Source organism: Podarcis raffonei, chromosome 4 (assembly GCF_027172205.1).
Source record: "Podarcis raffonei isolate rPodRaf1 chromosome 4, rPodRaf1.pri, whole genome shotgun sequence".
NCBI classification, from domain to species: Eukaryota; Metazoa; Chordata; class Lepidosauria; order Squamata; family Lacertidae; genus Podarcis; species Podarcis raffonei.
Window position 1 is genome coordinate 60,354,253 of NC_070605.1, and position 17,791 is coordinate 60,372,043.

The 17,791-nt window shown below is 45.1% G+C and overlaps 1 protein-coding gene and 1 long non-coding RNA gene across 3 annotated transcripts; one reads left to right on the plus strand and one right to left on the minus strand.

Annotated features, from left to right (window-relative positions):
• Nucleotides 1–398: 398 nt before the first annotated feature.
• MID1IP1 (MID1 interacting protein 1) lies at nt 399–2,639 on the minus strand. 2 transcript variants are annotated; one of them, XM_053386925.1, is made up of 2 exons: nt 2,489–2,639; nt 399–2,191 (listed from the first exon to the last, which is right to left on the minus strand). In XM_053386925.1, exon 2 carries the CDS (start codon nt 1,845–1,847, stop codon nt 1,338–1,340), a length of 510 nt encoding a protein of 169 aa, XP_053242900.1. In that variant the 5' UTR covers nt 1,848–2,191; nt 2,489–2,639; the 3' UTR covers nt 399–1,337. The 2 variants fall into 2 exon arrangements, with proteins under 2 accessions (XP_053242900.1, XP_053242901.1); XM_053386926.1 differs by lacking the exon at nt 2,489–2,639 and adding an exon at nt 2,352–2,375.
• Nucleotides 2,640–2,709: 70 nt separating this feature from the next.
• On the plus strand, nt 2,710–7,086 carry LOC128413096 (uncharacterized). The gene is made up of 2 exons (XR_008330232.1): nt 2,710–2,976; nt 6,352–7,086. It is a non-coding gene; the product is annotated as an uncharacterized LOC128413096 (long non-coding RNA).
• The last annotated feature ends 10,705 nt before the right edge of the window (nt 7,087–17,791 follow it).

The following is a 17,791-nucleotide window of genomic DNA, read 5'->3' on the forward strand; positions in this document are numbered from 1 at the left end:
GTCTCTGGTTTTAAAAGGGCTCAGTTCAATATACAGTGGGCACAGTGCCCATGCATAGCAGGGCATAATAGAGCTCTGAGTTCATACCCTCTTGAGTGAGGGGATGGCCTGGAAGCAAAGCAGGTCTGGATGTGGTTACTGAAAGGATGGCAGAGATCCTAAGAACCCCTTGTATGACATTTGTGTTCCAGGATATAAATGTACAAAATAAGTATGGGCCTGTCCCTGTGCACCACAGGGGGAGAGTGGGGAATACAGGCCTGTCATCAAGCCTACCTCCCCACCCCTCCAAAAAAGATAATGTCAAGAATCGCTTCATATACAGTTTGTGTGTTGCAAAATAGATGTTAGCATTAAATTCTAGTAGAGGCACAACATAAAAACCAGTGAAGTCCATCTTAGTCAATATATTTGCTTATTTATTTTAGAATATACTCTACATCTGAATAAAAAAAGTTTTAAATAAATCTTCAATGCATGTACAACAATGAGACCCTTTTATCTTTCCATTGAAATAGGGGTGCACATTAGTTAACTGGTTCCATCCTCTGCAATTGAGTATAAATAGTTCTTAAGTAGCACAATTGCAGCCTCATATAGACCAGTTCAATGTAATGTGGAAAGGTAAGTAACTTTACTTAAAGGAGAACAATAACTGTTCACCTCACTTGTAAAAAAAAAGTTTAATTAATATTAATGAATGTACATCCTTGTGCGTTGGTAAAAAATAAGACGCCTGCAGATCTAGGAGCATGCAAAGAGAATTCTTAAGACTTTATATACATATATATTAACGTTACAAAAGTAGTGCAAAACATGAAAGAAGTGATGCAATCGCCACTACTATTGCCGCCACCACACATGTGCGTGCACACACAGTTTTCCAGTGATTACAAACACACTCTTTCAGTAACTGGCCTGGGCCACTGTACATCATTCAGAGTCCTCAGAATCTGGAAATATTATACTTGACTACCTGGTTATGCCTGCTACACCAGGCAGAGATTCATCACCCCGCCTCCATGGATGTTCAGCATTGCCAACAGTAAAACCCCACTAGGCTATGCCTAGCAAGAAAGCCAGTCCTTTCCGCCCTCACATTCTTCTCCCCTAGACACATACAATTTTACATCTGCTGTTATGCTCGCCACTGGCCCCTGAAATGCTCCTTCTCTGCTCCAATTACAAAGCCACATAAGAGCATTTGCTTCTCTCGCACTCAGTACACACAAACACACACACTTTCTTCCCTAGCCCTTTACAAACTCAAAGCGTCCTCTGACTTTCTCACCCCGGCAGGCAAGCAGGCAGGCAGGCCGCGTCCTCCCCTCCCAGTCTCAGTGTCCCCAGTTATTGCCTCCGATCTCCTGCTTGTACCGGTTGGTGAGCACGTTGGCCTTGCGCGTCAGTTTGGAAAGCACCGTGTGCAGTCCGCTCAAGTGGTAGTGAAACTGCTTCTCCAGGTCCTCCTCCACCTCCTCGTCCTCGGGGAGCCCTCGGCTAATGTCCACGGCGCCGGGGCCCCCGTTCAGCTTGTCCTTCTTCCGGCTCGCGGCCTCCTCGCTCGCCTGCTGCAGCACGCCCCACTCGATGTCGTTGCGGATGGACTTGAGCAGCACGTAGTGGCTGTACATGTCTCTGCAGGAGCAGTAGGCGCCGCCGTTGGGGGTCAGCGAGGCCTCCCGCTCCCCGCCGCCCGCGTCCAGCTCCTCCAGCAAGAGGGGCACGTCCCGCAGCAGGCTGGGCACCATCACCGTCTGGTCCATGTTGTTGACGGCCCCAATGAAGCGGTTCATGGCATTGAAGAGCGAGTGCTTTTGGCTGTACGACTCGCAGATCTGCATCATCCTGGCGGCTGGCGGAGGCGCGGCAGGGCAAGGCGGGCTGCTGCTGTCGCAGGAGGAAGAGGGCGCCGAGCAAGACTTCGGGGAGCAGGAGCAGCTGCTCGGATGGGATCAAGGCGAGGCCCGAGTTTAAAAAGGCGCCAAACTGACGAAAAGTTACTGCTTTCCTTTCCCGCCTTTGGTTTCCTTTCTCAGAGAAAGGAGAAGGAAAGCGAGCGTGCCGGCTCTTTCTCCCCCTGGCGCAAGGTATCTCTTTGCCAAGGACGAAGCTGTCTTTCCGCCCAGCTTCCCTTGTCCTGCAAGTAGTTGCCGGCTGGAAGCAAGAAAGCCTCTGCTGCAAGGAGTGGCTGCGAAAGAGAACAAAAGATGGCGATTAGGACCAGCCCCGTGCCTTGCCCCAAACCCTCAGCAGCAGCAAGCCTCCCTCCGCTTCCCGCCCAGCTCCAAGCCTTTCTTTATGCCTCAGCCTCTTCTGACCCCAAGCTTGCTTTGTGTTCCGCCCCCCACCTTCTTAACGTTTAGAGCTGCGTTCCAACCCAGATCTTATTCCATCCAGGAGAGAAAATGGGATGTGGGCGAGGAAACCACTTGAATAAGCATCTCCCTGCCCCCACCCGCCCGCCAGATCCCATCAATGCAAGTACTTGTGCGGCTCTAGATCTCCGTTCTGAAAACCTCTCAGCTAGTGGAAAGTGCTTCTGAGCAGAAGCAAAGCGCCTGAAAAACTGCCGTCTGCCCTCGGTAGAGTTGGCAATAGGCTCCCATCCGGAGAAGCTGGAAACTCGGCATCCTCTTCCCTCGTTTGTTTCCGTTGCAGACCCCTTTCCCGCCAGACCCACCCCAGTCGCTCGCATACCGACACAGGCGTGCCTGCTTGGCTGCGCGCAAAGCAAGAGGAAGCCGACCGCGGCTCACTCCGGGTTTCCTCCCGCCTAAAGGGAACTGCCTTCCAGTCCCCGCAGGCACTCAGTGAAAAGGAAAAAGACTGAGCTGGATTGAGGAAGCTCGGCTCGTCAGCCGTGGCCGAGCCCCCTTCCCCGCCCCGTCGACCTGACCCAGCCCCAGAAACAAGGCACCCAAGGCCGCACAGCTGTTCGCCTGCAAGCCGGCAAATGAACAAAGCCAAGCCGAGGTGCGTAGAGCAGCGCGCCACCACCTCGCCGCTCACTCACCGGGCTCGGAGCGGCGGCTTACACTGGCTGCGTCTGGCCGGCTGTGTGAGCGTCCCGGTGTCTCGCTTCTAGCTCTGCTCCCATGCTCTGAGCCAGTCGTATTTATAGCGTGTATGTTAAAACAAGGTGTTTCCAAGGGCCACCCCCTTGCAGTGAAGCGGGGCGGAGGAGGCGTCTCAGTCCGAGTGACCACATGTAACACCGGGGACGAGGCGGCGGCGGCTCCGCCTCTCTCCCGGCGGCACCCAGGATGGAGGGAGGGAAGGAGGGAGCTGCGCGTACCCGGCGACTGCTAGTGGCAGCCGGGGGAAGGGAAATGGTGGAGCATAGCCCCACACCCCACGAGGAGACCAAAGGAAAAGAAGGCAGCTCCGAGAGGCCCAGCTCGTATCTGGGGCGAAGGGGGCTCCTCCGCCAGTAGTGGAGAAGCGGTGCTAGGCATTGGCGCCGATTTGGGGCGAGATCATGCTCGAAGTCAGCGACAGAGTGATCTCACCCGAAATCAATCACATGATGCGGGGCGCACACACTATTTGAACGGCAATGCCCATCAACTGGCGGGGCAGCCCCCTCAAATATTTTATTGGGGGGCCAAAGGGATCTCACGCCCTAGGAATTGGCTCCTATGATGCAGCAGATGACACTGTGCAGGTTGCAGCAGTAGAGTGGGGGGGCAGGTGGGGGCAGGAGTGACAGGGTAGTACAGTGGTACCTCTGGTTACGTACTTAATTCGTTCTGGAGGTCCGTTCTTAACCTGAAACTGTTCTTAACCTGAAGCACCACTTCAGCTAATGGGGCCTCCTGCTGCTGTCGTGCCGCTGCCGCGCGATTTCTATTCTCATCCTGAAGCAAAGTTCTTAACCCGAAGTACTATTTCTGGGTTAGCAGAGTCTGTAACCTAAAGCGTATGTAACCCGGGGTAGCACTGTACTTCTTTTGCCTCAAGTGGTGAAATAGGAAGTGCCCCGCCACATATCCACCCCTGGCACAGAAGCACGCCACCAACTCTATGGGGGGGCATATGTGAGGACAGGGCTGAGTGCCCGCCAATCTTGAGGGGCCAGGCCGTGGCAGCAGCAAGTCTCATTTGGCTTCCCTGTGGTGGCAGAGGGCCCCACCAGGCCTCCATGCAGTGGCAGAGGGGAGAAGTTGGCAAAACAAAGCAGGGGTGGCTTTTACGGATTTCACCCTGTCCTCTTAGGTCTCTGCTTCCTCTTAAGGCAGTATCCTGGCTGGTGCTGGCATGAAAGTAAAAGGTAGCTGGTGGATTAGGAAAGTCGTATCAGTGCCAGATTAAACCCTGTGGAGGCCCCTAGGCAGGATAAAATTAAACTAAGAAAGTTTGATTGTAATGTTATTTTAAGATCATATCAATATTATTTTGTTCCCTTGTCATGGGGTGTGGGGCCCATAGGCCAGTGCCTACTTTGCCCATTTGGTAATCCAGCACTGATTCATATACACACTCTCAACCTGGTCAGCTGTAGCCTCAGGTGGTGAATGCCCCCAAGATACACCCCCACAGATGCCCTGCCTACTTCTTCCAAGATGTCGCATTATTTTGAGTGAGAACTCATCTAAAATGAGTGCTGATGGCAGTGCTGCTTCTCTGCCAGGAGTGGGTATGTGGCAGGGTGTACTGTGTGGGTGGCAGTGGCGGTGGCAGCAGCAGGTATGGCGGCACTGGTGGTGGCAGCAACAGCAGTAGCGGGGTGGCACTTCCTTTTTCACCACTTGAGGCACCATGCCTAGCACTCCTGCACCACCTACTCTGCTGCTGTGACCGGCTGTGTCCCCCAGTGATGGAGAAGTGGTGCCAGAAATCAGCACCAGTTTTTGGGGAGATCACCCTGATTTCTGGCATTTTCTCGCCTGAAATTGGCACTGATGCTGGCAGCAGTACTCCACCTCATAGTTGGGTCTGCCCTGATGGAGCATGCCATCAAGCCCAGCAGAGTGACGATGACTTTGGAGTAGTGAGAGGCCATTACTGCACCAGACTGAGCCCCAAACACCTCTCGTTTCAGAAGTAAAGATGTCCTTTAATCCCAGACAAAAGGCCAGCTTGCTGTTCCTCCACAATTTCCTATCACAGAAAAGGAGTCTCCAGAAACAGAATTCAGTTTATTTTTCTTTCCTGGGATCAATCCAGATAAGAGGCATGGGAAATGCTGAGCAGTCAGTGGGCGGTTTTGTTTGTTTGTTTTGTTTCATTCTTAATGGAAATGTGGAGACAGCTCTGAGGAGCCACTTAACCCTTTCTAGGCCGGAGCAATGGGGGGGGGCAGCCGACTTGGGACCTCGCTAGGGACCAACTGCTTTTTTTGTTTGAGTTTCTAACTTTAGTCTAACAAGACTCTCTCTCCTCCCACCCCAGCCTCAGGAAAGGTCTGACCCTTTCCCACTGAGCCATTTGCTGGATCAAAATACGGTAATCCCCAGCTGCTTCCATCTCTCAGAGGAAAGATTTGGGGTGAAAGAGTGCAAAATTTGGGGTGAAAGAGTGCAAAATGCACCAACATTGACTTTTCACCCTCACCTTACCCCAGACAAGAAAATATGAAAGAAGTCTCTGGTTGCTTCCAGGCAGGGCTTTGTTTATTTCATCTCTTATCTGTTCTTCATGGTAAGGTCACAGGGTAGCTTACAATAGAAAAAAAAACAAGTCAAGTGCAAATTCCACTATATTTTTATAGGCCAGGGATGGGGAATGGGAGCCCCCACCCTTGTTTTTGGAGTTAACATAACTAATAGCCTGGGGTGATGGGAGTTGTAGTCCAGCAGCATCTGAAGGGCCACAACTTCCCCATCCCAGTTTTGTTTCTTGCAGGTCCAGCAGCTTTAAATACCCCCCCATCCACCCTGATATAGACCTATGCAGATTGTAGGGAGCAGAGAATTTTTATTAAACACAGACTACTCAGGTTTTCCATGGCAAGAAATATCGGTTGCAGTCAGTTAGCAGACCGTAGGGGTGTGGAGAGAGATGTACATTTTCTCATACATCCATATTTACTTGGAAGCAAGCCCCACTTAATTCAGTGGGACTTAATACTCTTTGGGAAACGTGCATGAGTGCAAAGTTACTTCTCGAGCCCAGATAGAAGAAGCGATACAATAAAAACACCCCGGGGTTGTTGTTGTTTTTGGGTTGCCATTCTTCTCCCTATAAAAGGAAGGTTTGTAACGTCCCCACCCCAATCTGGGGGGAAAATGGCGAGCAAATTTCGTCCGATCCCTTTCTCACCCACGGATGGGGGTTGAAATTGTGCTTTTAGTTTCTATTTGCATCTTATTGGCAGCCTAACTTGGCTTCTTATTTCACATTTGGCAGGGCTGCCAAGTACATCTGCCTCGACTTTCTACGACGGGAAGATCCCGGCAAGCCTGAATCATGTACAACTGCGCGTGCACTCGGTGGTTTTCCACGCCTCGGCTGCGTGAACACCACCCTCGGCCAAACTGGACACGCAGGTCCCGCGTGCTCACCAGCGCAGCAGCAAAAATAAGCTGCACACACGCGGCGCGCCGTCTGGAAGCCCCGTCGGAAGGACAAAAAAGGAGACGGGAGCATTACGAAGCTGACACGGATCTGCGCGCGACGCCGCGAGGGGTAAAGGAGGACACTCGAGCACGAGCGCGCGCGCGCCCTAAAGCCTCGCGCGCGGCCTCCCGGAGCCGACTCCCGCTCAAGTCCGAGAGCTAGCGGCCTGTCGGGATCACCCCACAGCCTCACCTCCAGCCTCAGCCAATCGGCTCTTGTCCTGCCTGTCATACTCCGTCCTCATATGCTAATAAGCAAGGCTCGGCGAGGCCCAATCAGAAACAACGCTCTCATTCTCTTTCTGCTCCAGCGCCCGTGGCAACAAAGGAGTGGCAGCTGAAAGAGCAGCATGAGGGTCTCGTGGCGGGGAGGGGAAGGGAATGGTAGCTGAGTGTGTTGCCCTGGCAACCTATAAACCACAATAAGCCAAGGCACCGGGACATAATGGGCCCTTATTTCCCGCACACTCTTACCGCGCTTCCTCTGTAAGAAAGGAACGGGAATAAACCTCTTATATTACTTACAGCCTCCTAGACTCATTTCATCATTATACACCCTCACATAAATCAATACCCACAGAAATACAACTGGCATAAATGCTGGCTTACGTTATCTAAAGCAGAGTCAGTGCATCTGCAAATGTAAACGATTATGGTGGGAACAGTTGCTGTAGGCGTAAATTATCCGATGGGAAGTTCTCCTGCGCAAGCCCCATTGAAATAAATGGGAACTGCTGGCATATGTTCGTGCACTGTGTATTCCGTTTGTTAAAAGTCCCTTCCCGGGCTGATTTTATTAGTTCGTTCATAGGCATTTATAACTTGGCCTTCACCATGGAATCCCAAGGTGGGTTACACACAGCCCAATACAATTAAACCATGTAATGCATATATATTAAATGGTATTATTACCATTACTAGTGCTCTTATTTCATTATAACAGGGCTTGAGTAAAGAAACTTCCCAGTGCCGTATGCCCTTTTATTTGTGCCATTTTCTTCCAGGAGGGGGGTATTGTAGATTTTGTGTAATAAGTCTAATAGAAAAAATAATAAACTGGAAAAAGCAGGGAAAGAATTCAATGGTAAATCACAAGAGAACTCAGTTGGAATTGTGCAATGACACACAGTTGAGAGTAAACAATACATTTTTAGCAGCAAATTGCCAGAAGTTGTAAGAAATCTTTCAACACATGAAAAATGTTAGGTCATACTACTGACACAGAAGAGGGAACATCATATTCTGGCTGTGTTTTCTTCTATGTAATGACTGTTTAAGAATTACTATACTAGTATAAATATTTTTTATTTTCTCCCCCTAGCTGCCTACTAGACACCCACCCACACATACCCATGCAGTTTTCTTAACCCTATATATATCTTTTTATTTATAGTTTGCAACAAATGTAGCAAAACAGGTACAGATGTAATATATAGCTTCATTATATGTATGTGATGGTTTATGAAAATCAGCATAGAGGCTTAGAGAGGGAAACAGTCAGGACTTTATTTTGTCTAATTCCGTATATCCTGTTAATTTTTTCCTCTAAGCAGCACATAGCTTAAATCTGCACATCATCAAAAGGGACTTGAATTTGGTTAATTTCCTAATTCTGAAAAAGAACAAAAGTTGCAAACATATGTTTCTGATATGAAAATCAGCACGTACAAAGATTTTGTGGAGGCTCTGATGCCCGCTTGCTACCCTCCTATAGTTGTGCAAAGAGTAATCTGTGTCCCAATGTCAACATTCCTTACCATTCATTTATCTTTTAACAGCAGTTCTTTGGGGAAAGCAGTGAGGAAGCTCAGGTATTCATTACCAGATGAAGCATTGCATTCCCCAGAGATTGTTTTTAGAGGGAAGACTTTGAAGCGTGATGTTTTGTTAATGACTAAAGCGCAAGTACTGAAGGATATACTGAAGGCCTGTCTGCATAGGAACTTCCTGCACAAACACCCCATGAGATATATAGGGTACCGTACCTAAGAAATGAGTAGCATTATGCAAGTGTTAACCCCTATGTCAAAAAGAAGAGTGCCCTTTATGGCTCAGGGCACACACTCTTCTGCAGCCAGCTGACAACACCTGTTTGCAATATCCTAAAAGGAACTAGCCCACACAGCTTCCTTGTGTAGGTTCCTCTTCAGAGGTACTAGAGGTGTGCAGCCAACCCATAATACTGCACAAGGGGATGGAGGCAATTCCCTGGCTCTAAACAGCTCTCAGAGAGAGAGTGTTGTGGCTTCATATGCCCAGAATGTTCCACTGCAGTGAATACAAAAGGAGCCTCCCTGAGGTAACAAACCCACTAGTCTTAAAATGTGTGAGTTAGACTTGTGGCCTACCTATTGTGGGTCCCAACAGTGCCAGCTACCATATAAACCTTTGGTAAAATATTAAGAAATGTCCACAAAGGCATGTATGGGCTACAGGTGGGTCTCGGGCCTAAACAAAAAGTTGAATTTTGTGCTAAGAAACAGTACTGTATTAGGGGCTGTGATCTGAAGGGATCAGTAGCTTCTCTGCTTTTCAAGTTCACAGCTGCTGACTCTATAATGCTGTTCACACAAGTATTCTGTTATTGTTGAATCAGGTGGGGGGGGGAGGAAATAGATTCAGGGTGGATTAATAAAGAAATAATTTGTAATAAATGAGGAACTGAAATAGAATAGTGCACAGTCTATTAAGCAATGGTCAGGTATCAACCTATTAGCCTTTGATTGCAAATGGACACTTTATAAAAGGCAGGTTACGGTATATTATAATTTGTCTCTGGGTAGCTAGAACCTATGTCTTTACTTATTCTAAACATAATTTGTTAGGAAGAAGCTACCTATTTTGTCAAATGCTTGCCTGCACTCCCTTTATTTTCCTGACACCCTTTACTCAAATGCCTTGTTCCTTAAAGTCTAGTTACCACTGCCACCACCCAAAAAACTGGGAGAGGAATGTGTGTGTTTAAGCAAAGCTTTATCGTCAAAAGCTTAGATAGCAATGCCTGCCAGTGCCACTTCGAAATTAAAGGTAGTTATATTTTTTTTTTCCTTTCCTTTTTAAAAGCTTTCCTACACATACTATGGCAGTGACACCTGTAAGGAAAAAATGAGCCCTCAAGTAAAGAAAACACATTTTCCCCCCTGGAAATATGACACAAGGCTCAAAGAATCCTGAAAAGAAGGCCAAGAAACCCAGATTGATTTTTCCGAATGAGGCCCATCTTCCCTGTTGAGAAGCAGTGGCCATTAAGTGTAACTTTCTTCACTTATCTATATTTTACAGACTTGTAAATCTGCAGAGTGTGAGAAGAACAGAAACTAAATGTGAACCTCCTTCTTTTCTCTCAGACTTCTATTTCTGTTATCTATGTAGGAGCCTCCAAAAGTAGCATTTTGTTCAGTTCACACCCTTCCCTTTTTAAAGGTTTGCAATGTACTCTTAACCCGTCCTCTTTTTGCAAACCACTCACCACTGTTAGCATTATCCTCACTTGACGTTCTTGACCTTTTTCTGTTCTCTAACAGCACATTTCTATACATGTCTACTCAGAAGTAAGTCTTCTTGAGTCCAGCTGGACCTATACCCAGGGAAGTGTATATAGGTTTGCCGCCTAAAACTGTACATTATAGCGTCTTTTTCTTCCACCTTAGGTGCCAGGTGTTGTAGGACTACAACTTCCATCATCTCCTTACCATTGGCAGTGCTGGCTGGGGCTAATGGGAGTTGTAGTCTAACAACATCTTGAGGACATTATGTTGGATACCCCGGCACTAGTACCTTTAAGCTTGCCATATGGTTGCCCACGTTAGGGGTTGCTGATTATGTTTCGTGGTGACTGTTAACAACATGTATCTACACTGCAGACTTCAACTGGTTTAATAGTCACTGTGTCCATGTGCGTAGCCAGGATTTTTGTTGGGGGGGGGCAGGCCTTTTGTGGGGGGGGGCAGAACCTCAGTTTGCTATGTATTTTTATTGATTTTTATTGATTTAGAGGGGACAGCTGCCCCTCCATGCCCCCCCCCAGATATGACCATGACTGTGTCTCTTCACAGAACCCTGAGTACTATAGTCTTGTGAGGGCGCTGAAACAGAACGTTCAGGCTCTTGAGCAAGCTACACTTCCAAGCATTCTTTTGGACTTAGAGGATGTCTTGCAAGTTAAACTTGATTAAATTGATACAAGTCATTTTTGGGAAGCTCACAATGAATCAGATGAGGCATCAAAGGCCTTTGGAGTTAAATAGGATGCCCTTGCAACAACTTGTCCCTTCCTCCCACTCAGGAACCTTGTGGAAACAGAGAGCCGGCTGTGTTTCTCTCATGTAATTGGTGGGAGGCATCAGCACCACTGCAGGGGTGTGTTAAGTTTGTAAAACTGATAAGGCAGTGGGAGGGCCTGGGGAAGGGAATGTGTTAACTCCCCAGCTGCTGGGCTTGTTGCTGCTCAGGAGAAGGGTTCCTCCTCCTTTCCGAGCCTGTGGTGTTCAAGTATAACAGAAACATCCCCACCCCCACCCATCTTCCCTCCCTCCACCCCTTCTTTTTTCCCTTCCCCCTAATGTCTCAGCAAATGAAACGGATTTGTAAAAATGTTACATGGAAAAAAATATGAGAGGCATTACACTTACTTCTGTAAAACAAGAAAATCTTTAATTTAAAAAAAAATATATATATTCAAAAAAATTCAAGTTCCTTGTAATACCATTGACCAAGTCAGCTCTTTGTCCTTTGTCACACAGCCCTTACACTCCCCACTTGGAGGAACAAATTTATGCATTTAAGTTTGAGGTGTTGTAGTCTATACTGTGATTCTACCACCTCACTTTCATGGTGAGGTGTAGTCCCTGTAATAAAATCCATGACATTGTATGATACAGGAACTGTCTCAAAAATACTGTTTTCCCAGATGGTGTCACGATTTTGTATAAATGCCTTACCACATGAAAATAAAGATGGAAATGTCCATATGCTGGATTTGTCACCTCCCAAGAAAATGGGCCTATGTCTTTAATTTATTTTTCTTTTGCAAGCCTCAGTGCTAGTCAGGTATATATGCAGGCCACATCTAAGGTGGTTAGAGATGCAGATTTTATGGGAAACCTATAGTCCAACAAGTGACCATGCAGCCCAGCCCTGCAAGGGCAATCTATATGCAGAAGCCACATTCAAGATACAGATTGCCTTGCTGGATGCACACACACATAAAGAGATGTGTGGTACTGGGTAGAAAATAAATCCTGCACCCATTACATAGAATTGCACACACTGTAATCCATGCTGGTCTGCACGTATCTTCAGAACAATGTCAACAAACTGCTTGGGAGACAGAGGCATTCAACCCAGTCTTCCTTGCTGTCCCCAAGAGCTGTCATAAGTTTAGTGATAAGCACTGATGTAAGCATTTGAGGATTGAAGCTATGGGGATTAAAACAAATAAGTGGGGAACATGTATAAATCATTTTTGCTCAGCCAACACACAGATACTAAGTACAGTGGTACCCCAGGTTACATACGCTTCAGGTTACATATGCTTCAGGTTACAGACTCCACTAACCCAGAAATAGTGCTTCAGGTTAAGAACTTTGCTTCAGGATGAGAACAGAAATCGTGCTCCAGCGGCACAGCGGCAGCAGGAGGCTCCATTAGCTAAAGTAGTGCTTCAGGTTAAGAACAGTTTCAGGTTAAGAATGGACCTCCGGAATGAATTAAGTACTTAACCCAAAGTACCACTGTACAGAGCAGTTTTACACTGCAATCCTACACCCACTTACCTGGGAGTAATCACCATTCAATGAGATTTACATCTGAGTACAATGTGTTAGATTAAACTGTTCTTTGAACAGATTAAATTATATCTTTTACCCTTTGTTTGTTTTTTTACTTATTTCTTTAAAAGTAAAGATTTCACAATAAAACAACCAGCTGTCTGGTGTGTGGAAAGCAGCCTCAGAAACAGCAGGCATTTGGGAAGATTGCAGAATGCAGATCGCTGGAGAGATGACTTGAAGAATGAAATAAAGGCACTCACTAAACCATTTAGCCACCTCAAAGCTAAAGTACTTATAGCAATACCCACCCTAACCCAATGAGAATTTCACTGACACTTTCTCCTCCTTTAATCACTTTCTAATGCACTTTAGGTAAAGGTCCTTTACCTTTACCTTTTACTTTTTAATGCATTTTCTTCTCTCATTAACAGGGGGGAAAACCAACACAGAAGAAAATTTTTGCACAGCACTATAGTGAGTAAAATTATGCTACTTTCGTTTCTGGCTTTTGATTTCTGGTTTGGTACCTTTATGAATTCTGAGTTGGGAGGAGGGGATTTGTGTAAAGATTTTAAAGGAAGAGCTTTCCTCTCTCTCCTCTTATTGGATAACTTGTGAATTGGTAAATGAGTTGGTGTTAGAGGACTAAATGATGCTGAGTGATTCGTCTAGGCTGGAAAAAACGATTCACTGCCTCTAATACCATGTCATCCTGAGTGCTAGCGTGATCGTCACATTCTTGCCTTCCACTTCCTGATTATGACTGAGTGCCTTAGTCCAGGAGGAGAATTGCCTCATGCAGCGTGTAGCAAGAGAGCCTCCTGCTGGGCAAATATGGCGAAACATTTAGCACTGTAGTTTTATTATGCCAATCCATTGTGATTTAGTTTCTGCTCTTTAACAGTACTTATTGAAACTGGAAAGTGTTCCATCTTATACCACCATAATCGGTAGGCATCTTTGTGGATGTGGTATTGCCACATTCTAAAGTGTATCGATTTGAACAGAAGCAAATTTCTCTCTCTGCCTTAGTAGTTCATAGAAATCACGCAAACATATGGTAGAGCAACTCTTTGTCCCTTCTCTTGGCCTGGCTTATTGGTGTTGTGTTTTTTGCTTGGTTACACTTTGCAATTGTATAACCCTGAGAATTTGATACATGAAGCTCAATAGTCTCTAAATGCTGTTCTTGCTTGTTTAAGTACAGATGAGATTGTGATATGCAATTCCACAACGCTTAAAAGATTAAACGAAACCAAGCAGACTCACATCTCTTTAGATAAAGACCTACTGCACTTGCAACACCTTAAAACATAATATTCTGTTAATATGGGAGCACCAGAAATAGCAGATTATCATACACAATGCACAGCTATACCAGACCAGACAAAAGGCAAGGTAATGCTGAAACGGCATGCTGCCTCTTTGTCCAGGCTTTCTGCGGGATGAGGTTTAAAGCTGATTGGAATAACTTGCTTTATTTGTTCACCTGCTGCCGTGTAGAGTCTTATTGATGTTTTAGCCCCTCCCTGGGGGCGGGGACCCAAGACTCTCCAGAAGCTGGACTCCAACTCCAGCAGCCCCAGCAGCTCAGGATCAGGATGATGGGAGTTGTAGTCCAGCAACACCTGGGTTCCCTATTCCTGTTACTTAGCCTTTAGAAAAATTATTGATGGTTGTTTTAAAGTTCTTGCCCTGGAATCATTTGAAGAAGGATCAGTTATAGAGATGCTAAATCAATAAACCAGCCCCAGGTTTGCAGATAAATGGAAATAAATATCATTTGGAAGCTTCAGATCTCGCTTTGTCATCATATTTCATTGTAGCGGAGCAACTGTCCACCTGCAGAACATAGTTTGTTTCAAAGTGGCCACACAAAAAAGTCCATTTGAGGGCTTTAGCCTTTACATTTTTTCGAGAGGCAGACACCTTCTTCAGGTCGGCACCTGGATTGGTTCTTTCAAAACAATTATCAACTTTTGAAGGTTTAAAGAGCATTTTCTACAGTGTCCCTGCAGTATGTGCCTTTGCTGGATGCTTCCGAATGTAAAGAGTAAGGTTCATTAGATGCCGCATTCAGTTAATCTTGCCATTATGACACATGCTCATCTGGATTTGTAACAGAAGACATGTTTTAACCCAGAGAAAAGATGTACTTTTAAGGTGATAAGAGACTTTATTGTCATAACAAAATAATCCTCAATAAACCTGGGTCTTTTCATGTCTCTCTTTAATATACAGAGATCCATACTCCTGGCATGATGATGCAAATTACTGAAAGATGATATAGTAAATTCTGATGTATACATTAAAATGCAATACCTGTGACTCCAGAAGAGCCTTTAAGCTCTTTCCAGTCTCTAGCATGCATTCTAAAATACTTTATAAATCCACATTAAACTGACAAGCCAAAGAGATTTTACATTGATGTGGGGCTTTTTCCTTATTGGAATTATTCAAGCTACTGTGTTTTGAAAATAGGAATAGCTTGATACATGTCAATAAACGGGACAATTTATTGTCCCTCACCTCCCAGTGCTAAATAGAGGGACCACAATGGAGGATTGACTTGAATCTTGAATCAGCATCTTTTATGCATGTCATTTTCACCTCTACTTACACCTACAGCGTTGAGCTTTGTCGGGTTGGGGCTTGTACCCTTCATTGTGTCAGATAAGGTAATAATCTGAGCATTATCTAAATATAGGGGTTTGTCTTTAATCATCTCACCAGCTCAACTGTTTTATCTGAATCTCCCTCCTGAACAGATAAATCTAAATTGCACATTTTCTAAACCGCTTAGCTTAAGGGCAAATCTTGCAGGTATCCTCAAATGACTGTCTTGAATCTTTTGCACCTGTCTAGCACCATCTACTGTAACTTATTATATTGTCTTCAGTTTCTGTGGCAGCATGCTTATGATTGTTTCAAGATCCCACATAGTGTTGCTAACACTTCGTAAAAAGTGTGAAGTTTGTATTTGCTCACACAAGGGTAAAAGAAAAGCTAAATGGCAAGTGTGTTCATCTTTTAGAAAAGGCAGTATGCATTCTGTATACTGTGGGCTGCTGTAGATTTGAGGCACCTTAATCTTCTGCATTGCCTCTTCTATAGACCTCTGGAAATCTGTAGACTATGTACCATTGTCCGTATAAGAGTTTATTTCCCTCTTCGTCTTCAACCCAATTCACATGCTTAGTCCTCACATGGGACTTTATTACTGAAGATTTTCTGAAATGTGACATTTGAAATTTGCTGACACATGAAGATTGCTGAAGACATCATAAGCCAAGAGACTTTCACGTGGGGTAGTATCAGACATAGCTTTCTGTGAGCACTGACAAGCAGCTGATTCTGCAGAGAGCTGTGCAGGGCACTTTGAGGCCCCAACAGTCACGGGGCAATTGTTGCTTGCAGAGAGGAAGAGCTTTGAAGCCCCAGCAATTAACTGATTATTGGGGCTTCCAAGTGCCACATACAACACAGGGTTTTGCAAGTGTTGCCAACCAGCCGATAGGCAGTGCCTGCATCTCCCTTTTTGGCACAACCATATATTTACCTGCCCCACACCTGACATCATATATGGCATCAGGTGGAGGGCATGTGCATGTGGCTTGGCCGAAACAGCCTTATGGGCCAAATGGTGGGCCTAATCAGATCTGTGGGCTGGAGGTTCCCTAATATATCTACTCAGATTTAAGTTGTATTGAATTGAAAGGGGCTTGCTTCCAGGTAAATAGGGTTAGGATTGCAGCCTTATTTGGTTACTAAATCACAGATAAGTAGCTGGTTTGTCCATTAACATGCAAGCAGAAAAGCCGACCAAGATGCTTTATTAGGTCATAATGCAAACTTCAAGGACCCTAATGAAGGAGTAAATATTATTTTCAAAAGGATCAAATGGGTTCATGGAAGATAGCTATTAGCCATGATCACGCTGGGAACAGGCAGTGAATGAGCTGTTGCCTTCATGCTTGGGCATATGTCTGGCCATTGTTGCGTATAGAATGCTGAACTAGATGGTTCAGTCCAGCAAATGCACTCTAATGTTCTTTTTGATTTTTACATTGCCCATTCTGCTATAGCAAAACATATGCAAGGCTGTTCAGCATGCAGTGAGAGAGTGGGAGGTTGAGATTTTGAAATGTAATATTGTATATTTGGGCAGGTTCATATCCTCTACTTTCTATCATCTTCTGGCTAGGTAGATTCCTCTTCTTTTGGAGAGATGCAGGATGAATTTGCTTAGATTTTATCAGGACAAGCTACTAGTTTTGATATGATGTTTTTAATCCAGAGGCATGATTTCAAAAAGTATAGAGGAAGAAATAAGCATTTGCACTTCACACTATGACTGACATCTCTAGTACCAAGGATATACATCTCATTTGATAGGCATGCCTAAAAATGTTCTAGGAAATGAACAAGTAGCAGTGCGCATTTTCTTTTGTTTATATGAGCCAAGGAAGGGTGGATGAAAAACTGATGGATGAGAAATTGATGGATATGTCCATTCTGGCTTCTCGCTGCTTCTTGTTTTTCCATTTTCAAGTTCTTCACTTTTGTGCATGAGTTTGCAAATTTCCAGTCAGCATTTTAGTACAAATTTCTCCTAACATACACATTTTGAAGCAGTTTATTGTAATATATGCATTTTTGTGCACATTATTTGCTTGGAGAACTGCATCACAAAAATTGGAGAAGTGTGAATTTTAAAGGATAGCTGTGCTTTGGTTCACATGCCATTTCAGAAAGTCTGAAATGGGTAGGTTCATACTGAGATCCAAATAAAACCAAATATCTCCTCCATGGTAAAATGTTACATTATATGCACCCTAGCCATAAATGTATTATAATATGGATGAAGAGGACTTTTTGAAGATACCATCACTTACAGAGACCTGTTTGATGGCCATGCATGATGGTGGAATGTGCTGCTTTCAGAGCTATGGTCGGTCCAACTCCCTACTTTCTCTGTTTTTACCAAAGATATGATGGCACATCTTTTTAATTTCGCCTTTTGCATTTTTCCTAGTATTGCTGCTTGTAATGTACTTCATGATGCTCTGCTGATTTAACAGTGTTTATAATGCTGTTGTCTTGATTGTATTTATTTGCAGTACACTACTTTGGTTGGTTTAGAGAAGGGTGGCAAAACTTGTTGTTGTTGTTGTTGTTGTTGTTGTTGTTGTTGTTGTTGTTGTTGTTGTTGTTGTTCTATCCTCACTATTCCCTAAAGATGCTGTTCAGAATCAGAACCCTCTTGAACTAGACAATTTATAGAACACAGCTTGCTTACTTTGGCAAACTCTGGTGCTACCTAAATAGGAACACATCTTTCAGTGGCAGATTAGCCTTGCTAAGACTATTCAGCCAGTCTTACATAATAGGCTCACCTGTCTTTGCCCAGATTTGTAGAACAGGTTGGATGAGAGCCCCTTTTTCTAAGGCACAGGCTAT

Excerpts from the sequence above, each read along its gene's own strand:
- MID1IP1 (XM_053386925.1), bottom strand. The coding sequence starts at position 1,847 with ATGATGCAGATCTGCGAGTCGTACAGCCAAAAGCACTCGCTCTTCAAT.